The sequence below is a fragment of the Staurois parvus genome, unplaced genomic scaffold (genome assembly GCF_062004578.1).
Source record: "Staurois parvus isolate SC_StPar_1 unplaced genomic scaffold, SC_StPar_1.0 ptg001328l, whole genome shotgun sequence".
NCBI classification, from domain to species: Eukaryota; Metazoa; Chordata; class Amphibia; order Anura; family Ranidae; genus Staurois; species Staurois parvus.
In genome coordinates this window covers 5,250,818-5,271,853 of record NW_028319124.1, presented here as the reverse complement: position 1 = coordinate 5,271,853, position 21,036 = coordinate 5,250,818, and the positions used below count along the sequence as shown (strand labels likewise).

At 47.2% G+C, this 21,036-nt stretch overlaps 1 protein-coding gene across 1 annotated transcript in view; it reads right to left on the bottom strand.

The window, feature by feature from the left end:
- The window catches only part of ADAM9 (ADAM metallopeptidase domain 9), a 170,897-nt gene extending 149,973 nt beyond the window's left edge, over nt 1-20,924 (bottom strand). The window contains exon 1 of the mRNA XM_089661303.1: nt 20,624-20,924. Coding sequence (XP_089517429.1) covers nt 20,624-20,696 — 73 coding nt within the window. The 5' untranslated portion in view covers nt 20,697-20,924. The remainder of the gene's footprint in view (nt 1-20,623) is intronic.
- Nucleotides 20,925-21,036: the final 112 nt, after the last annotated feature.

Genomic DNA, 21,036 nt, shown 5'->3' with positions numbered 1-21,036 from the left:
TCCTTCCTTGTACCACTTTTGGTAGGTCCTGACCACTTCAGACCAAAATATCCCACAAGAATTGTCATTTTGGAGACACTCTGACCCTGCTTGCCCATTTTTTTTCTGTTTTCAGCACATCAACTTCAGAGGCAACCTGTTTACTTGTTGCCTACCATATCCCTCCCATTTTCAGGTGGCACTGTAACAAGATAATCAATGTTATACACTTTACCTGTCAGTTGTCATAATGTTATGATCTGTGTGTGTGTATATATTTATATAAATACAGGATTTATACAGGATTTATATAGTGCCAACAGTTTGCTCAGCGCTTTACATTATAACGAGAGACAATACAGTAACAATACAAGAGGGATTTACATTTACATACATACATATATATATATATATACACACACACACACACACATATACACACACACATTAAATATTGCCAAGAAAATATCCTGCACACCATTACACCACCACCACCAACCTGAACCATGGATACAAGGCAGGATGGGTCCATGCTTTCATGTTTACGCCAACTTCTGACCCTACCCTCTCAATGTTGCAGCAACCCATTCTCCCCTGACATCAACAAGGTATTTTCGTCCACACAACTGCCACTCACTGGATATTTTCTCTTTTTCGGATCATTCTCTGTAAACCCTAGAGATGGTTGTGCGTGAAAATCCCAGCAGATCAGCAGTTTTTTTAAATACTCAGACCAGCCTGTCGGGTACCAACAACCATGACACGTTCAAAGTCACTTAAATTCCTTTCCCATTTTGATGTTCAGCTTGAACTTCAGCAAGTTGTCTTCACCATGTCTGGATGCCTAAATGCATCGAGTTGCTGGCTTGTGATTGGCTGATTATTAATTTGTTTTACCAAGCAATTGAACAGGTGTACCTAATAAAAGTGGACGGTGAATATATGTGTGTATATATATATATATCACGCACACACGTACAGTGGATATAAAAAGTCTACACACCCCTGTTAAAATGTCAGGTCTCTGTGATGTAAAAAAAAGAGACAAAGATAAATCATTTCAGAACTTTTTACATGAAAATTTTTTTACATGAAAATATAACCTATAAACTGTACAACTTAGCTTAACAACAAACTCCCATATCTATGGCACTTGTGCATGCTCACTCCTGAGCCAGCTGTGTATGTCCATAAGACATACAGAACACAGCTCTGCCCCAATCCCTGCTCCCTCCTCACTGGCTGAGATTGACTGCAGCGGGAGCCAATGGCTCCTTCTGTTGTGTCTGAGCCACTGTGGAGGGAGAGAGTCTCTACTGGATCATGATTCGGCTCAGGAAAGTATAAGAGGGGGCTGGGGGCTGCATGCAGAAGGATTTTTACCTTTCTGACATTTTCTGCCTTTAGAACCACTTTAACTTGGGCTAAAATAGATCTATAATGAGACACAAAAAAAACAAATGGGGAAGATTTGATGAACCGATCGGTCTTTTCCTGCCATCCCCAAATTTGCCAAATCACCACTCATTTATTTCTTTAAAAAAAAATCAGTTTTTGATAAAATAAGTATTTCTAGCATCTGGTGATTGAAAAGATAAAATCACCTTTCTATAGATCCATATACGAGGGCTCTTCAAAATATTTCCACACTTTTATACATGTATGTTTTTAAAAAAAGCGGAAACTTTTTAAAGACGCCTCGTAAAACTATCCCATGCAAAGAGAAACAATGAATGTGAGCATAGGGGACATCGGATCTAAAGGGGATTTTATCTTTCCAATCACACTCCATAGAAATTTCTACTTATTTATTTCTTCAGAATAAAAACCGTATGGAAGTTCTAATTTTTCCACATTCCATCCAGTTTTGGGGATGGATGGATAATCTATTTTCCAAATACCATGCTGAATGTCCTAACAGAAGAAATGTTCAAGTTCTAATATTGTACATTAAAGTAGTTCCCTGACCAAGAATCGGTAGAGTGACCCTATACACATTCAATGTCTCTAGTGGGTCCACCAATAGAACAGAACTATAGTGGGCAGGTGGAGGCCCCTTTGTTGTGTCTCCTGTGCTACTGCTCACCTGCCAGGAAACCAAGCCTTTCTTTATATAAAATATTTGTTTAGTCCAGATGGCTGACAATACAAGAGCATTGTGCTGGTTATTAACTGGAAGATAAAAATAAAACCATTGCTAATCTGTCTGGTACTGTATGGGCTTTCATAAAAAACCCTTAGTCAAGGTTCACACCTATGCATTTTGCAGAAACGCACAGCAGTCCATTTAACATGATTTCCTATGGGACAGGTTCACATCTCCACATTTTCACCCGTTGCGTTTTTTGGAAAGGGTCAGAACTTTTTATAAACGCAAAATGTTTTTGGTTTTATATACTTCAATGGAGACACTGCAGAAAAGTATGTATTGCATTTTTGACGTGTTTTATTCTGCCCAGCAACAAGTTGAAACCCCCCCAAAAAAAAAAAAAACTGCAAAACGTGGCAAAAACCAATGTGCGAAAATGCAAAATGCACCGCAAAAAGCACTGCAGAAATGGATCAAACACAAGCTGCATAGGTGTGAACTAGAGATGCACCGAAATTTCGGTGACAAACGTTTTGGCCGAAAACACCCCTTTGGGCTGTCGGCCGATATGAAAAAAAAAGCTACAAAAAGATACGAAAAAAAAGATACAGGTGGCGAAAAAAACCCAACCCCTCACCGCCACTGCCGCCGCCCGCCGCTCGGTAGTTCTCAGCCTTACCTGAGAAACCATCGAACGATCCCGACGCTGAGCGATGTCACTTTCAGTTCTGGCTATTTTTTTTTTTTTTTTAAAGCAATACATCAATGTTTTTTTGTTGATCCAGTGCTTTACATTACAGAGGAGACATGTGGGGTCTTATTACCCAATATCTCTCCATAAAGAGGACCTGTCACTAATTATATCTATCACAAGGGATGCATGCATTTCTTGTGAAAAGAATAAAAGAGAATAAACATTTTTTTTTTTTTTAAAGGGACAGTGCAAAATAAATAAATAATAAAATAAATACATTTAAAAAGAAAAAAAAAAAAAGTTTACAGTGCCCCCGTTCTCCGGGCTCGAACGTAGTGGTGAACGCATACGTAGGCCATGCCCACATATGTAAATGGTGTTCAAACCACACAAGTGAGGTATCGTCATGAACGTCAGAGTAAGAGATTTTTAAGTACTGCAGTTTCACGCCATTCCACGAGCGTGCGCAATTTTAAAGCGTGACATGTTGGGTATCTATTTACTCGCCGTAACATCCTCTTTCATATTTTACAAACAAATTGGGATATATATTGCTTTTTTTTTATCAAAGTGTATTTTTTTTGCAAAAAATATATTCATTTTTAAAAACTGTGCATTTCAGTTTTCGGCCAAGTGCATTTAGAATTTCCGGTTTCGGCACCAGAATTTTCATTTCGGTGCACCACTAGTGTGAACCTAGCCTTATAAAGCATGATCCAATTTGCTACAAAAGGGAAAACAACAACTTTTTTTCCGCCAGTAAAGTTGCTATGTATCATTTTAAAGTTACTGGGGTACAATTTTTCTTTTTTTGCTAATGTGGGCCTTGGAGATACAAGCCAGTACGTCTTACTAAATATTATACATTAATTGCGATTATATTTTACAATTAAAGTGACACTATAAGGGACGGACTGACAACTCATGGGGCCCCAGGGCCATAGGGGATCATGGGGCCCCTGTGTCCTTGCCCAAACTCAAAAAAGCCTATGAAAAAGGTACCAGGGGCATCTCATGGGGCCCCCTACTGACCCCGGGCAGTGCCCGAGTTTCCAAATGTCTGCCCCTGGACACTAATTGATATTCCTATTCTCCAACGATAGTCCATACACATCCACTATTTAAAGTGGTTGTAAACCCTCACATATATCAGGTGATACAGAGATGAAACAAATCATCTTATGTAAATTGTTCCTGTCTATCTACAGCAATCTTTCCTCCAAATCCATTCAAAGTGCAGAATTTATATATGATCTTTAAGCGCTGAAAAGCAGGGTCGGGGAGCTGAAGTTACACTCGGTGAGGAGAGCTCTGAGACCTGATTGAGGGAAGAGACACACACCCCCTTTACACAGCTCACAGGAACAGAGCTGAGGCTGTCAACCAAAGGTTGTGCCCTCCCCTGTCACCATTTTTCTCTTGGTGTCAGGAAAACTTGTCTGAAGTGACTTATGATAGCAGAGGAATAAGGCAGCAGACAGAAATGACAAATGACTGGTCACACCGGTGCGATTTGCAAATTGAAATCGCACCTAATGAATGTGAATGTCAGTGTCTTAACATGTGCAATTTGCCGCAGCGCGATTTCTTGCATTACTTTTTTCGTTCAGTTGTTATGATTTCACATACATAGAATATAATGGAAATCACACTGAAAATTGCAAGAAATTGTTGAAAATCTTCACAAGTAGCAATAGCGTCTTCAGAAATCGCACCTGAAATCACGCTGAAATTGAAAACAAACTGCGCAATTTTAATTCGCGGCGGTGTGACTGATGACTTAGTGCTCCGGACTGAGACAAGTATAGAGGGATATGTTTTGTTCATATTTCATGTCTGAGACTTTCAACCACTTTAATGGTCTGGTAAGCTATTTGTCATGAAATAGTTTCCTACTGTGTTTTTTGCCCCCTTGTAATGTCCTCTGTGAGTTCTTGAACCTCTCCTTTCCCCCCTCACTTCTGCTTGGTCATGTACATTGCTCCATGCACGCTGCAAAATTCCAAACTCCATTTTGGTAGTGGGCAAGAGAGGGTGGCTACATTCCTACATACAGTGGGACCATGGAGAACAAAATGTAGCCACCCCCTAACAGGAAGTCAGATCACCGCAGAAAAAAAAGGAAGATACTTTTCTGAGTTAAGAATATATACTGAAATAGATTTTTTTTTTAAATCAGCATTTTTTGTCAGTTTAAAGTAGAACTATAAGCAAACAAATGTTTTTTTTTTCCATTTTGGTTAGAGTAAGGGGGGGGGGGGTTATATCTTCTGTTGGTTCATTTTTTTCCATCTGTGTCCCATTGGGGAGATTTCCCTTCATTTCCTGTCCCATAGCCAAACAGGAAGTGAGAGAAAATCCCTGCAAATTAACCACTTGCCTTCCGCCCTATAGCAGAAGTAGTGCTACGGGGCAGCAGGGCTGCGCAAATTCATGTGTATATATACACGTGATTTGCATTTCCGGGTAGGGGGTGCATGTCGTGCTACCCACGCCTCCATTGGTGGCTAGAGATGTCAATCACAGGGGTCCCGGATGGCGATTCCTGGCTGGCACTCGGAGATCATCAGGGAAAGCTGAGAGGGGGGAGATCTGTGTGTAAACAACACAGTCTCTCCTGTCAACATGGACATGCTGTTTTGTATATCTCTGCACAGCAGACATACAAAGCAGCATGTCTCCCAAGTAAAACACACACACAGGGCACACTATTAACCCTTTGAGCTCCCCAGATGTTAACCCCTTCCTGCCCAGTGCCATTAGTGCAGTGTCAGTGCTTTTTATTAGCACTAACTGTATTAGTGTCATTGGTATATCAGTGGCAGTTAGTTTCCACCCAGTGTCAGAATGCCAGCCGCAGTCCCGCTATAAGTCGTTGATCGCCGCCATTACTAGTATTAAAAGAATAAATAAAATTCCCAGTAAATATACCGCCATTTGTAGACGCTATAACGTTCACGTAAACCTATTCATTTGCATGTGTTGGGATTTTTTTTTTTTTAGCAGACATGTCGCAGAATACATTTTGGCCTAAATTTATGACAGAATTTGATTTTTTTTCTTGGATATGTTTTATAGCAAAAAGTCATAAATATTGGGGTGTTTTTTTTTTTTTTAAATTGTCAGTCTTTTTGTTTATAAAAAACAGATATGTGATCAAATACCAACGAAAGAAAGCTCCATTTGTGGGGAAAAAAAGGGACATAAATTTATGTACAGCGTTGCATGACCACGCAATTGTCATTTAAAGTAATGCAGCGCCGTATCACAAAAAATGACCTGGTCAGGAAGGGGGGGTTAAATCCTCTGGAGGGCAAGTGGTTAAAGTAATGTAGTGCCGTATCGCAAAAAAATGGCCTGGTCAGGAAGGGGGATAAATCCTCCGGAGGGGGGGTGGTTAAAGTAATGCAGCGCCGTATCACAAAAAATGGTCTGGTCAGGAAGGGGGGTAAATCCTTTGGGGGGGGGGGGTGCTTAAAGTAATGTAGCGCCGTATCACAAAAAAATCACCTGGTCAGGATAGGGGGGTAAATCCTCTGGAGGGCAAGTGGTTAAGGGAATACCTTGGGGTCCCCCAGGTGATCAGAACTAGTGTCCCTATTGGAAGATTTCCCCTCTATTACTGTTCTGTGGACATCCCAACATTTGGGATTAGAGATGAGCGAAGTATTCAAAAATTCGATTCGGCTGATTCGGCGAATTCGCGGAATAAAGTCGAATATATTCGCTGCGAATTTAACTTATAAAAAGGGTGTTTCTAGGCTTCAGAGAGCCTCTATATTAGTGCAGAACACTGTACCTTTAATTTAAATGCCCTTGGAGTCTGCTGGGGAAGAGAAATAATACTGACAGTCAGTATGACATGCAGATGAGTGCCGTCGATCTTAGAATCACCGCACACTTCACTCATTTGGGCAGTCACGGGGGCAAAACCAGAGTGTGGAGCCACAGTGTGGCGGTGGAGGCAGCAGCAATGGGAGGCCATACAGCACCCTATGACAAAATGGAACCCACCAGCAGTGTGAGGAGACCTGAAAGTGGCACATGGCAGAGTGTGGCGATGGAGACAGCAGCAATGGGAGGCCGTACAGGGACCCATGACACACTCTGGACCTGGCAGCAGCATGAGGAGGCGGTACAGGGGCCCATGACAGATTACAGGCCTGGCAGCAGCATGAGGAGTCGGTACGGGGGCCCATGGCAGATTACGGGCCTGGCAGCAGCAATGGGAGGCCCGTAATCTGCCAGCACCCTATGACAAAATGGAATCCACCAGCAGTGTGAGGAGACCTGAAAGAGGCACATGGCAGAGTGTGGCGATGGAGACAGCAGCAATGGGAGGCCGTACAGGGACCCATGACCCACTCTGGACCTGGCAGCAGCATGAGGAGGCGGTACAAGGGCCCATGACAGATTACGGGCCTGGCAGCAGCATGAGGAGTCGGTACGGGGGCCCATGGCAGATTACGGGCCTGGCAGCAGCAATGGGAGGCCGTACAGGGACCCATGACACACTCTGGACCTGGCAGCAGCATGAGGAGGCGGTACAGGGGCCCATGACAGATTACGGGCCTGGCAGCAGCATGAGGAGTCGGTACGGGGGCCCATGGCAGATTACGGGCCTGGCAGCAGCAATGGGAGGCCCGTAATCTGCCAGCACCCTATCACAAAATGGAACCCACCAGCAGTGTGAGGAGACCTGAAAGTGGCACATGGCAGAGTGTGGCGATGGAGACAGCAGCAATGGGAGGCCGTACAGGGACCCATGACACACTCTGGACCTGGCAGCAGCATGAGGAGGCGGTACAGGGGCCCATGACAGATTACGGGCCTGGCAGCAGCATGAGGAGTCGGTACGGGGGCCCATGGCAGATTACGGGCCTGGCAGCAGCAATGGGAGGCCCGTAATCTGCCAGCACCCTATGACAAAATGGAACCCACCAGCAGTGTGAGGAGACATGAAAGTGGCACATGGCAGAGTGTGGCGATGGAGACAGCAGCAATGGGAGGCCGTACAGGGACCCATGACACACTCTGGACCTGGCAGCAGCATGAGGAGGCGGTACAGGGGCCCATGACAGATTACGGGCCTGGCAGCAGCAATGGGAGGCCCGTAATCTGCCAGCACCCTATGACAAAATGGAACCCACCAGCAGTGTGAGGAGACATGAAAGTGGCACATGGCAGAGTGTGGCGATGGAGACAGCAGCAATGGGAGGCCGTACAGGGACCCATGACACACTCTGGACCTGGCAGCAGCATGAGGAGGCGGTACAGGGGCCCATGACAGATTACGGGCCTGGCAGCAGCAATGGGAGGCCCGTAATCTGCCAGCACCCTATCACAAAATGGAACCCACCAGCAGTGTGAGGAGACCTGAAAGTGGCACATGGCAGAGTGTGGCGATGGAGACAGCAGCAATGGGAGGCCGTACAGGGACCCATGACACACTCTGGACCTGGCAGCAGCATGAGGAGGCGGTACAGGGGCCCATGACAGATTACGGGCCTGGCAGCAGCATGAGGAGTCGGTACGAGGGCCCATGGCAGATTACGGGCCTGGCAGCAGCAATGGGAGGCCCGTAATCTGCCAGCACCCTATGACAAAATGGAACCCACCAGCAGTGTGAGGAGACATGAAAGTGGCACATGGCAGAGTGTGGCGATGGAGACAGCAGCAATGGGAGGCCGTACAGGGACCCATGACACACTCTGGACCTGGCAGCAGCATGAGGAGGCGGTACAGGGGCCCATGACAGATTACGGGCCTGGCAGCAGCAATGGGAGGCCCATAATCTGCCAGCACCCTATGACAAAATGGAACCCACCAGCAGTGTGAGGAGACCTGAAAGTGGCACATGGCAGAGTGTGGCGATGGAGACAGCAGCAATGGGAGGCCGTACAGGGACCCATGACACACTCTGGACCTGGCAGCAGCATGAGGAGGCGATACAGGGGCCCATGACAGATTACGGGCCTGGCAGCAGCATGAGGAGTCGGTACGGGGGCCCATGGCAGATTACGGGCCTGGCAGCAGCAATGGGAGGCCCGTAATCTGCCAGCACCCTATGACAAAATGGAATCCACCAGCAGTGTGAGGAGACCTGAAAGTGGCACATGGCAGAGTGTGGCGATGGAGACAGCAGCAATGGGAGGCCGTACAGGGACCCATGACACACTCTGGACCTGGCAGCAGCATGAGGAGGCGGTACAGGGGCCCATGACAGATTACGGGCCTGGCAGCAGCATGAGGAGTCGGTACGGGGGCCCATGGCAGATTACGGGCCTGGCAGCAGCAATGGGAGGCCGTACAGGGACCCATGACACACTCTGGACCTGGCAGCAGCATGAGGAGGCGGTACAGGGGCCCATGACAGATTATGGGCCTGGCAGCAGCAATGGGAGGCCCGTAATCTGCCAGCACCCTATGACAAAATGGAATCCACCAGCAGTGTGAGGAGACCTGAAAGTGGCACATGGCAGAGTGTGGCGATGGAGACAGCAGCAATGGGAGGCCGTACAGGGACCCATGACACACTCTGGACCTGGCAGCAGCATGAGGAGGCGGTACAGGGGCCCATGGCAGATTACGGGCCTGGCAGCAGCAATGGGAGGCCCGTAATCTGCCAGCACCCTATGACAAAAAATGGAACACACCAGCAGTGTGAGGAGACCTGAAAGTGGCACATGTTTGGGGCATGATTCATGGCGGATTTAGTCAGTTGTGTCAGGAACTGTTGGTTTGAAATCCAGACTAATCCACGCCTGATTCATTTTCACAAACGTGAGTCTCTCCACACTTTGGGTGGACAGTCGTGTCCTCCGCGGAGTTACAATACCTCCTGCCGCACTAAACACGCGCAGATGACGACGAGGCTGCCAAGTGCGATCAGCCTCATCATCATCAATTAGGGTCTCCGCCTCACTACTAGCCCCCTCGGCTGCGTGTGGGTCAGGAGACAGACCTGTCTCTAGACCGGCTACCGAGCCACTCTCCTCGCCAGTACTTCTTCGCCTGGCTGCTGAAGAGGCGGATGTCTCCCCCCGTTCCTGACCGCCCTCTGTAGCTCTTCCTCACTGTACAGTGGGGCTGAGCCCACAGCATGCGATACTTCGCTTGGTGAGGGAACACCAAAGGACAGGGGCAGGTAGAGGACACGTGATTTCACTGGGCTTGCTCCCGGGCCATGCCAACTAACGGTTGTGTCTGACGTACCCACCGACCGTTGGCTGTAGGTGTCAGAGGTGACCTGGGAAGAGGAAGACGACCAAGCCAACCAATCGATGACGGCAGGGTTGTCGGTGGAGACACGACCGCTGGATGACACCGGGAGCACTGGCCTCTGGCTGCGACTAGTGCTGCCTCGACCCCTTCCTCTGCTGCCACGTCTGCTCACTCCTGAAACATTGCCTCCTCTGCCACTCCTCTGCGTGTTGTCTGACATACTCTTTAATTCAACGATTCTGTGTCCCTGAGTAACGATCCTGTGTCCCTGAGTAACGATCCTGTGTCCATGAGTAACGATTCTGTGTCCCTGAGTAACGATTCTGTGTCCCTGAGTAACGATTCTGTGTCCCTGAGTAACGATTCTGTGTCCCTCAGTAACGATTCTGTGTCCCTCAGTAACGATTCTGTGTCCCTCAGTAACGATTCTGTGTCCCTGAGTAACGATTCTGTGTCCCTCAGTAACGATTCTGTGTCCCTCAGTAACGATTCTGTGTCCCTCAGTAACGATTCTGTGTCCCTCAGTAACGATTCTGTGTCCCTCAGTAACGATTCTGTGTCCCTGAGTAACGATTCTGTGTCCCTCAGTAACGATTCTGTGTCCCTCAGTAACGATTCTGTGTCCCACAGTAACTATTCTGTGTCCCTCAGTAACGATTCTGTGTCCCTCAGTAACGATTCTGTGTCCCTCAGTAACGATTCTGTGTCCCTCAGTAACGATTCTGTGTCCCTCAGTAACGATTCTCTGTCCCTGAGTAACGATTCTCTGTCCCTGAGTAACGATTCTCTGTCCCTGAGTAACGATTCTCTGTCCCTGAGTAACGATTCTCTGTCCCTGAGTAACGATTCTCTGTCCCTGAGTAACGATTCTCTGTCCTTCAGTAACGATTCTGTGTCCCTCAGTAACGATTCTGTGTCCCTCAGTAACGATTCTGTGTCCCTCAGTAACGATTCTGTGTCCCTGAGTAACAATTCTGTGTCTGTCCCTGAGTAACAATTCTGTATCCCTGAGTAACAATTCTGTGTCCCTGAGTAACAATTCTGTGTCCCCGAGTAACAATTCTGTGTCCCCGAGTAACAATTCTGTGTCCCTGAGTAACGATTCTGTGTCCCTGAGTAACGATTCTGTGTCCCTAAGTAACGATTCTGTGTCCCTAAGTAACGATTCTGTGGCCCTAAAGTCTCTGAGGCCCTAACTCTGTCCCTAATACAGAGAGGTCTGTCTCTCTTGAATGACCGGAGGCTAATGGAGAATTCTAAGATGGCCGCGATTTATAGCTCCACCATTACACAGTGCTGGCTGGCTGGCTGGCTGCTGATTGGCTAATGCGATCACATGTCATGAATGAATGCATTATGGGTCTGCGCGCCTTGTCTGCGCGCCTTCCCAGAGATCCCCGCTCCGTCGCCACACATGTCGCCGCCATTTTTGGGAAAATTCGATTCGTGCATCCGAAGTTGGCTAATTTTCGGATTCGGCGCGAATCGAATATTTCCCAATCTTCGAAACGAATTCCACTTCGCCATGTTCGATTCGCTCATCTCTATTTGGGATTTTCTTTTAATTTCACTTTCAATGATAATGGTAAACAGGAGAAATAGAGAGGGGGGATTTCCATAATGGGGGCACAGAGAGCAATAAAAACTGACAGGGGTTCTAATTCACCTCCACTCTATCCAAAACGAAAGAAACCGTTTTGCCTATCCTTACATATCAAGCAGACCACATTCATCATCATTGTTGCTCATCGCAGACTAATGTCATAACCAGAGCCCTCCAGGCTGATGACACACTGCTCATTCAGACCAAGCCGTACAATAAAACATCTGTGTGCTGGTGTACATAGCTTACTGAAGCGTGACACGTTGGCACTTCATGCTAGTCTATGTGTTGCGACACATTTTGGTGCGGCGAGTTGCGTCGCTGTGCTGCTCAATGGATATGGTGCAAACAACCCCAACAAGCTGTAGGGGCTTTGAGCTGTACAGAGTTTTGAACACTTGCTGGATTTTACATGATGAGCCCTATGGAGGAGTCAGGTGATGCCAACGTCTGCCTGTCATATGGTGTCATAAAATGTAATAAAATAATGAACATGTAGAAAGCACATGACACTCCAGGCTGAGTACACAGAGATAAGGAGAGCCAGGATAGTGGGATCCGGACAGCAAACAAAACCAATATGAAACATAGTACACAGGACACTGACATGACGGATCTCACTTCTCCTTTCATGATCACAGTGGTGACAGCATATTCCTGATCGGCTACTGGAAGTTATATCATCGATCAAGGCACCATATTAAAAAAACTCCACAAAGTAACATGATTAAATCAATCGGATTAAACAAAGCCCTCGGCAATAAACCCACTTAGGTAGACAAGGTCTTGGTACACAGTGGGGTTCCAAAATGCTACGCTTTTAGGGCCAGTTCACACTACATGTGTTTTAGTGTGCTTTTTTTCTGCATCTAAAACGCACAGAAAGTAGGTTATATGGGTGTCAATGTCATAGTTCACATCAATGCTTGTAGTTCCAGTGCATTCCGGTTGCAGAAAAAAAAAAAAAAGTAGAACATGCTGCATTTTTTCTGCACAGATCTGTACTAGAGAGCGGTAAAACGCTTCAAAACTGCACTGGAATGCACATGTCCCTATTTAAATTGAAGAAAAGAGAGGGGAAAAAATTAACTGGAATGCATAAAAACCGCACTGGAATGCTTCAAAAACGCATCAAAAACGTGCAGGCTGAAACGCATCTGGACTGTTTTTATAGTGTGAACCGGTCCTCGGGCTTTTTATTTATTTATTTTTTTTTACAGATCTGAATGCATGGACTTGTACACACAGGCACACAACTACCAGCAAACTGACACTGCGTTGATATCTGTAAGGAAAAAAAAAAAAGGACAAATATCGGTGTTACTGGTCAGTATTTTGTGTATATTTGGCATTATGGGAGGCAGAAGAATTTTTCCGCATGTAAACACGTGCACTATAAGGACCACACCCACACTTGCCGGGAACATCCGGCGTTCATACATCTGTGCCGTGTACAAGGACTCTAAAGGATGTACAGGCTGCTCACTTTGCATGTTGGTAAATAGGGTGCAGCTGTGTACACTCTGAACACCCAATTACAAGCTAGAGAAACTCCTGGTTCCCCCCCCCCCCCATTTTCCTGGCGTGTGATTGGCTATTCAAAATGAATAGTTTCACTTTTGTTTACTAACATTCGCTCTGCAAAGTAAACCTTCACAATGGTAGGTGAAAAGCCACTGATGCTTTAGGCTCATTCACAGCAGAAGTTGTGCATTTATACTCTGAAGGGCGACACATTGCACCCTTTACATTTTTTTTCTTTTTTTAAACAAAAGCGGAGCTTGAAGTAGAATTCCAGGCTAAATCTAGCAAATCTTAAAGTGTTACTAAACCCCAGACCCTGCATTCACTATATCTGCTCTCCCCAGACCCCGCATTCACTATATCCGCTCTCCTCGGACCCCGCATTCCCTATATCCGCTCTCCCCGGACCCCGAATTCACTGTATCCGCTCTCCCCGGACCCCGCATTCACTGTATCCGCTCTCCCCGGACCCTGCATTCACTGTATCCGCTCTCCCCGGACCCTGCATTCACTATATCCGCTCTCCCCGGACCCTGCATTCACTGTATCCGCTCTCCCCGGACCCCGCATTCACTGTATCCGCTCTCCCCGGACCCCGCATTCACTATATCCGCTCTCCCCGGACCCTGCATTCACTATATCCGGTCTCCCCAGACCCTGCATTCACTATATCCGGTCTCCCCAGATTCTGCATTCACTATATCTGCTCTGCCCAGACCCTGAATTCACTATATCCGGTCTCCCCGGACCCTGCATTCACTATATCTGTTCTCCCACGGTACACACAACATGGAAATGCAATTATTTTAGTAGATATAAACTGTTAAATACCTTTTCACATCAGCAGAATACAGCAGTCTTGTGACTTCTATCAGTGTTCAGCAGAGCACTGGTTAAAGCTTGTAGGAGGAGTTATCATTCTCCCCTGATTGTCCTATGAGGCTGCAAGATCCCTGCCCTTCTATCTGGACAGCGCCAATTGGCCCTGTGCTAATCACATGCATTCTCCCAAGAAAAAAAAAAATACTCTAGCTATACACACCAAACTGAATATGTGCAGCGTGCTCCCAAGGCTATGTTCTATCAGCAGATAAATTGGGGACTGTGGAAGAAGGGGAGGATCAGAGAAGACAGGATCAAACAGCCTTTTTACACAATGTAGATGATTAACCCCCTTAGGTTCCACAGTGAGTAGAACAAGCATGCTTTACTGCATATACAGACTGATTTTACTGTTGTGGGTTTAGTAACACCTTAAATATGCACCCTTCATCTACCAACACCTATACTGACTAACCTGTGTAAGAAAGACGTGCATACTTACCTATTCTCGGGCTGCTCTAATCATGTGATCCAGCTCCCCTGTGTCAGCCAGTGGTGGCTGCAGGGGAGAGGAGGGAGCGCCGATGATGGATGGGCCATAGTAAGCCCAGGGGTGACATCACCATTCCCAGCTGTTGTTGGATCACTTTCTCCTCTCTCCTGCAGCTGCCATTGACTGATACAGGGGAGATCACAAGTGGGCTGAAAATAGGAAGGTATACACAGTTCAGCTAGTATAGATAATGGGGAGTCCCTGACCCTTTACAAAACCCTCAAAACGCACATGTAACCTAGAGCCATAGTAAACCATGGACTGTAGCAGAACGCACTAAGAAACGCATAAGTGTGAACCAGGGCTGAAACCGCACTCCGGGATAAAGACTGCAGTCCTGGATTAGCAGAGACCTCCACAGTGGAAGCATTGGTGCCAAAGGACCTGGATGAGTGAGTATTGTTGGCTTCAAAAGGGGGTTCGGGGGGATGACTGTCAGCAATAGGTTACAGTAGGGTAGGAGGGAGTGCTTGGTAAAAAAAAACTTATTTTTACCCCAGAGTGGGGCTCCAGAGTTCAATGGGGAGTTCAATGGAGAATGGGGAGTTCAATGGAGAATCTGCTGCAATGCATAGTAGTGCATTTTTGCCACATTTTGCATCTTTATTCTGCCCAGCAAAAATAAATTCCACTGTAAAATAAATAAATAAATGCTGAACAAAATGCAAAACGTAGTAAAAAAACAAGAGTCAAAAATGCATCCAAAAACGCGAATAGAAACATGCAGAAAATGAATCTGAGAAAAGCACTGAAAACAGACAAAAAGCAAACTGCATAGGTGTGAATGGAGCCTTATTCGGCGCACCTGTAAACCGGCATGGAGTTTGCATGTCTGCGTTGGTTTCCTCCCACGCACCAAAGACATGCTAGTAGGTTAACTGGCTCCTGTCATAGCAGTACGTGTATGTATGAATGTAATTAGGGACCTTGTACGCTCCTTGAGCGCAGGGACTGATGTGAATGTGTAATGTATACGTCCAGCGCAGGGAAAGATGTGAACGTGTAATGTACAGCGCAGGGACTGATGTGAATGTGTAATGTATACGTCCAGCGCAGGGACAGATGTGAACGTGTAATGTACAGCGCAGGGACTGATGTGAATGTGTAATGTATATGTCTAGCGCAGGGACTGATGTGAATGTATAATGTACAGCGCAGGGACTGATGTGAACGTGTAATGTACAGCGCAGGGACTGATGTGAACGTGTAATGTACAGCGCAGGGACTGATGTGAACGTGTAATGTACAGCGCAGGGACTGATGTGAACGTGTAATGTACAGCGCAGGGACTGATGTGAATGTGTAATGTACAGCGCAGGGACTGATGTGAATGTGTATGTCCAGCGCAGGGACTGATGTGAATGTGTAATGTATACGTCCAGCGCAGGGACAGATGTGAACGTGTAATGTACAGCGCAGGGACTGATGTGAATGTGTAATGTATATGTCTAGCGCAGGGACTGATGTGAATGTGTAATGTACAGCGCAGGGACTGATGTGAATGTGTAATGTGTATGTCTAGCACAGGGACTGATGTGAATGTGTAATGTACAGCGCAGGGACTGATGTGAATGTGTAATGTATATGTCTAGCACAGGGACTGATGTGAATGTGTAATGTACAGCGCAGGGACTGATGTGAATGTGTAATGTGTATGTCCAGCGCAGGGACTGATGTGAACGTGTAATGTACAGCGCAGGGACTGATGTTAATGTGTAATGTACAGCGCAGGGACTGATGTGAATGTGTAATGTGTAATGTACAGCGCAGGGACTGATGTGAATGTGTAATGTGTATGTCCAGCGCAGGGACTGATGTGAATGTGTATGTCCAGCGCAGGGACTGATGTGAACGTGTAATGTACAGCGCAGGGACTGATGTGAACGTGTAGTGTACAGCGCAGGGACTGATGTGAACGTGTAGTGTACAGCGCAGGGACTGATGTGAACGTGTAGTGTACAGCGCAGGGACTGATGTGAACGTGTAGTGTACAGCGCAGGGACTGATGTGAACGTGTAGTGTACAGCGCAGGGACTGATGTGAACGTGTAGTGTACAGCGCAGGGACTGATGTGAACGTGTAGTGTACAGCGCAGGGACTGATGTGAACGTGTAGTGTACAGCGCAGGGACTGATGTGAACGTGTAGTGTACAGCGCAGGGACTGATGTGAACGTGTAGTGTACAGCGCAGGGACTGATGTGAACGTGTAGTGTACAGCGCAGGGACTGATGTGAACGTGTAATGTGCAGCGCAGGGACTGATGTGAATGTGTAATGTATATGTCTAGCGCAGGGACTGATGTGAATGTGTAATGTACAGCGCAGGGACTGATGTGAATGTGTAATGTGTATGTCCAGCGCAGGGACTGATGTGAACGTGTAATGTACAGCGCAGGGACTGATGTTAATGTGTAATGTACAGCGCAGGGACTGATGTGAATGTGTAATGTACAGCGCAGGGACTGATGTGAATGTGTAATGTGTATGTCCAGCGCAGGGACTGATGTGAATGTGTAATGTATACGTCCAGCGCAGGGACAGATGTGAACGTGTAATGTACAGCGCAGGGACTGATGTGAATGTGTAATGTATATGTCTAGCGCAGGGACTGATGTGAATGTGTAATGTGTATGTCTAGCACAGGGACTGATGTGAATGTGTAATGTACAGCGCAGGGACTGATGTGAATGTGTAATGTGTATGTCTAGCACAGGGACTGATGTGAATGTGTAATGTACAGCGCAGGGACTGATGTGAATGTGTAATGTATATGTCTAGCACAGGGACTGATGTGAATGTGTAATGTACAGCGCAGGGACTGATGTGAATGTGTAATGTGTATGTCCAGCGCAGGGACTGATGTGAACGTGTAATGTACAGCGCAGGGACTGATGTTAATGTGTAATGTACAGTGCAGGGACTGATGTGAATGTGTAATGTGTAATGTACAGCGCAGGGACTGATGTGAATGTGTAATGTGTATGTCCAGCGCAGGGACTGATGTGAATGTGTATGTCCAGCGCAGGGACTGATGTGAACGTGTAATGTACAGCGCAGGGACTGATGTGAACGTGTAGTGTACAGCGCAGGGACTGATGTGAACGTGTAGTGTACAGCGCAGGGACTGATGTGAACGTGTAGTGTACAGCGCAGGGACTGATGTGAACGTGTAGTGTACAGCGCAGGGACTGATGTGAACGTGTAGTGTACAGCGCAGGGACTGATGTGAACGTGTAGTGTACAGCGCAGGGACTGATGTGAACGTGTAGTGTACAGCGCAGGGACTGATGTGAACGTGTAGTGTACAGCGCAGGGACTGATGTGAACGTGTAGTGTACAGCGCAGGGACTGATGTGAACGTGTAGTGTACAGCGCAGGGACTGATGTGAACGTGTAGTGTACAGCGCAGGGACTGATGTGAACGTGTAGTGTACAGCGCAGGGACTGATGTGAACGTGTAGTGTACAGCGCAGGGACTGATGTGAACGTGTAATGTGCAGCGCAGGGACTGATGTGAATGTGTAATGTATATGTCTAGCGCAGGGACTGATGTTAATGTGTAATGTACAGCGCAGGGACTGATGTGAATGTGTAATGTACAGCGCAGGGACTGATGTGAATGTGTAATGTACAGCGCAGGGACTGATGTTAATGTGTAATGTATATGTCTAGCGCAGGGACTCATGTGAACGTGTAATGTATATGTCTAGTGCAGGGACAGATGTGAACGTGTAATGTATATGTCTAGCGCAGGGACTGATGTGAATGTGTAATGTGTATTCCAGCGCAGGGACTGATGTGAACGTGGAATGTACAGCGCAGGGACTGATGTGAACGTGGAATGTACAGCGCAGGGACTGATGTGAACATGGAATGTACAGCGCAGGGACTGATGTGAACGTGGAATGTACAGCGCAGGGACTGATGTGAACATGGAATGTACAGCGCAGGGACTGATGTGAACGTGTAATGTACAGCACAGGGACTCGTGAACGTGTAATGTACAGCGCAGGGACTGATGTTAATGTGTAATGTACAGCGCAGGGATTAATGTGAACGTGTAATGTATATGTCTAGCGCAGGGACTGATGTGAATGTGTAATGTACAGCGCAGGGACTGATGTGAATGTGTAATGTGTATTCCAGCGCAGGGACTGATGTGAACGTGGAATGTGCAGCGCAGGGACTGATGTGAACGTGGAATGTACAGCGCAGGGACTGATGTGAACGTGGAATGTACAGCGCAGGGACTGATGTGAACGTGGAATGTACAGCGCAGGGACTGATGTGAACGTGGAATGTACAGCGCAGGGACTGATGTGAACGTAGAATGTACAGCGCAGGGACTGATGTGAACGTGGAATGTATATGTCTAGCGCAGGGACTGATGTGAATGTGTAATGTACAGCGCAGGGACTGATGTGAATGTGTAATGTACAGTGCAGGGACTGATGTGAATGTGTAATGTGTATGTCCAGCGCAGGGACTGATGTGAATGTGTAATGTGTATGTCCAGCGCAGGGACTGATGTGAACGTGTAATGTATAGCGCAGGGACTGATGTGAATGTGTAATGTGTATTCCAGCGCAGGGACTGATGTGAACGTGGAATGTGCAGCGCAGGGACTGATGTGAACGTGGAATGTACAGCGCAGGGACTGATGTGAACGTGGAATGTACAGCGCAGGGACTGATGTGAACGTGGAATGTACAGCGCAGGGACTGATGTGAACGTGGAATGTACAGCGCAGGGACTGATGTGAACGTGGAATGTACAGCGCAGGGACTGATGTGAACGTGGAATGTACAGCGCAGGGACTGATGTGAACGTGGAATGTACAGCGCAGGGACTGATGTGAACGTGGAATGTACAGCGCAGGGACTGATGTGAACGTGGAATGTACAGCGCAGGGACTGATGTGAACGTGGAATGTATATGTCTAGCGCAGGGACTGATGTGAATGTGTAATGTACAGCGCAGGGACTGATGTGAATGTGTAATGTGTATGTCCAGCGCAGGGACTGATGTGAATGTGTAATGTGTATGTCCAGCGCAGGGACTGATGTGAACGTGTAATGTATAGCGCAGGGACTGATGTGAATGTGTAATGTACAGCGCAGGGACTGATGTGAACGTGGAATGTCCAGCGCAGGGACTGATGTGAACGTGTAATGTACAGCGCAGGGACTGATGTGAATGTGTAATGTACAGCGCAGGGACTGATGTGAACGTGGAATGTCCAGCGCAGGGACTGATGTGAACGTGGAATGTCCAGCGCAGGGACTGATGTGAACGTGGAATGTCCAGCGCAGGGACTGATGTGAATGTGTAATGTATATGTCCAGCGCAGGGACTGATGTGAATGTGTAATGTATATGTCTAGCGCAGGGACTGATGTGAATGTGTAATGTACAGCGCAGGGACTGATGTTAATGTGTAATGTATATGTCCAGCGCAGGGACTGATGTGAATGTGTAATGTATACGTCCAGCGCAGGGACTGATGTGAATGTGAAATGTATACGTCCAGCACAGGGACTAATGTGAACGTGAATGTATACGTCCAGCGCAGGGACTGATGTGAATGTGTAATGTACAGCGCAGGGACTGATGTGAATGTGTAATGTATACGTCCAGCGCAGGGACTGATGTGAATGTGCAATGTCCAGCGCAGGGACTGATGTGAATGTGTAATGTCCAGCGCAGGGACTGATGTGAATGTGTAATGTCCAGCGCAGGGACTGATGTGAATGTGTAATGTCCAGCGCAGGGACTGATGTGAATGTGTAATGTACAGCGCAGGGACTGATGTGAATGTGTAATGTACAGCGCAGGGACTGATGTAAATGTGTAATGTACAGCGCAGGGACTGATGTGAATGTATACGTCCAGCGCATGGACTGATGTGAATGTGTACGTCCAGCGCATGGACTGATGTGAATGTGTACGTCCAGTGCTGTGTAAATTGTGGGCGCTATTTGAACCCCTATAACAATAGAGAAGGGTTGTACTGTGCGTGTCCATGCATCGATCTATGTACACCTGGTGTGAGCGAGCTCTCAGGAATCCAACCAATTATATGACATACAGACGTAGCCCAGGAAAGTAAACTGTAAGTGTTGGCGATGTCTCTTACCTCCGGCACACAGGCAGGTGAGGATGGTCAGCAGGCAGGCGGTGTGGAGGACAGGCATGCTGCCAGCAGCCATGGGGTTAATCCTATATCCAGAGATCAGCAACAGTCCCCAGTGTGATGAGGAGATCCCAGGATCCACTTCTCATAGTAGACTGGTCATCCTGATCCCCCTCCCCTGGCACAGCCCCATCATGACAACAACAACAAAGACACACACACAACCCCAACTGGGGGACAATGAGAAGTCAGGGAGCCCAGAAGTTCCCAGCACAATGCAGCACTGCCCCAGTCCCTGCTCCCCCCTCCCTGTCCCTGCGAGCAGCAGCCTGATGATGATGATGATCCCGCCTCTGCTCTCCCATAGAAGTGCACACACTGCACTCTGCCCAGCTGATCACTCCCTGACCTCAGCG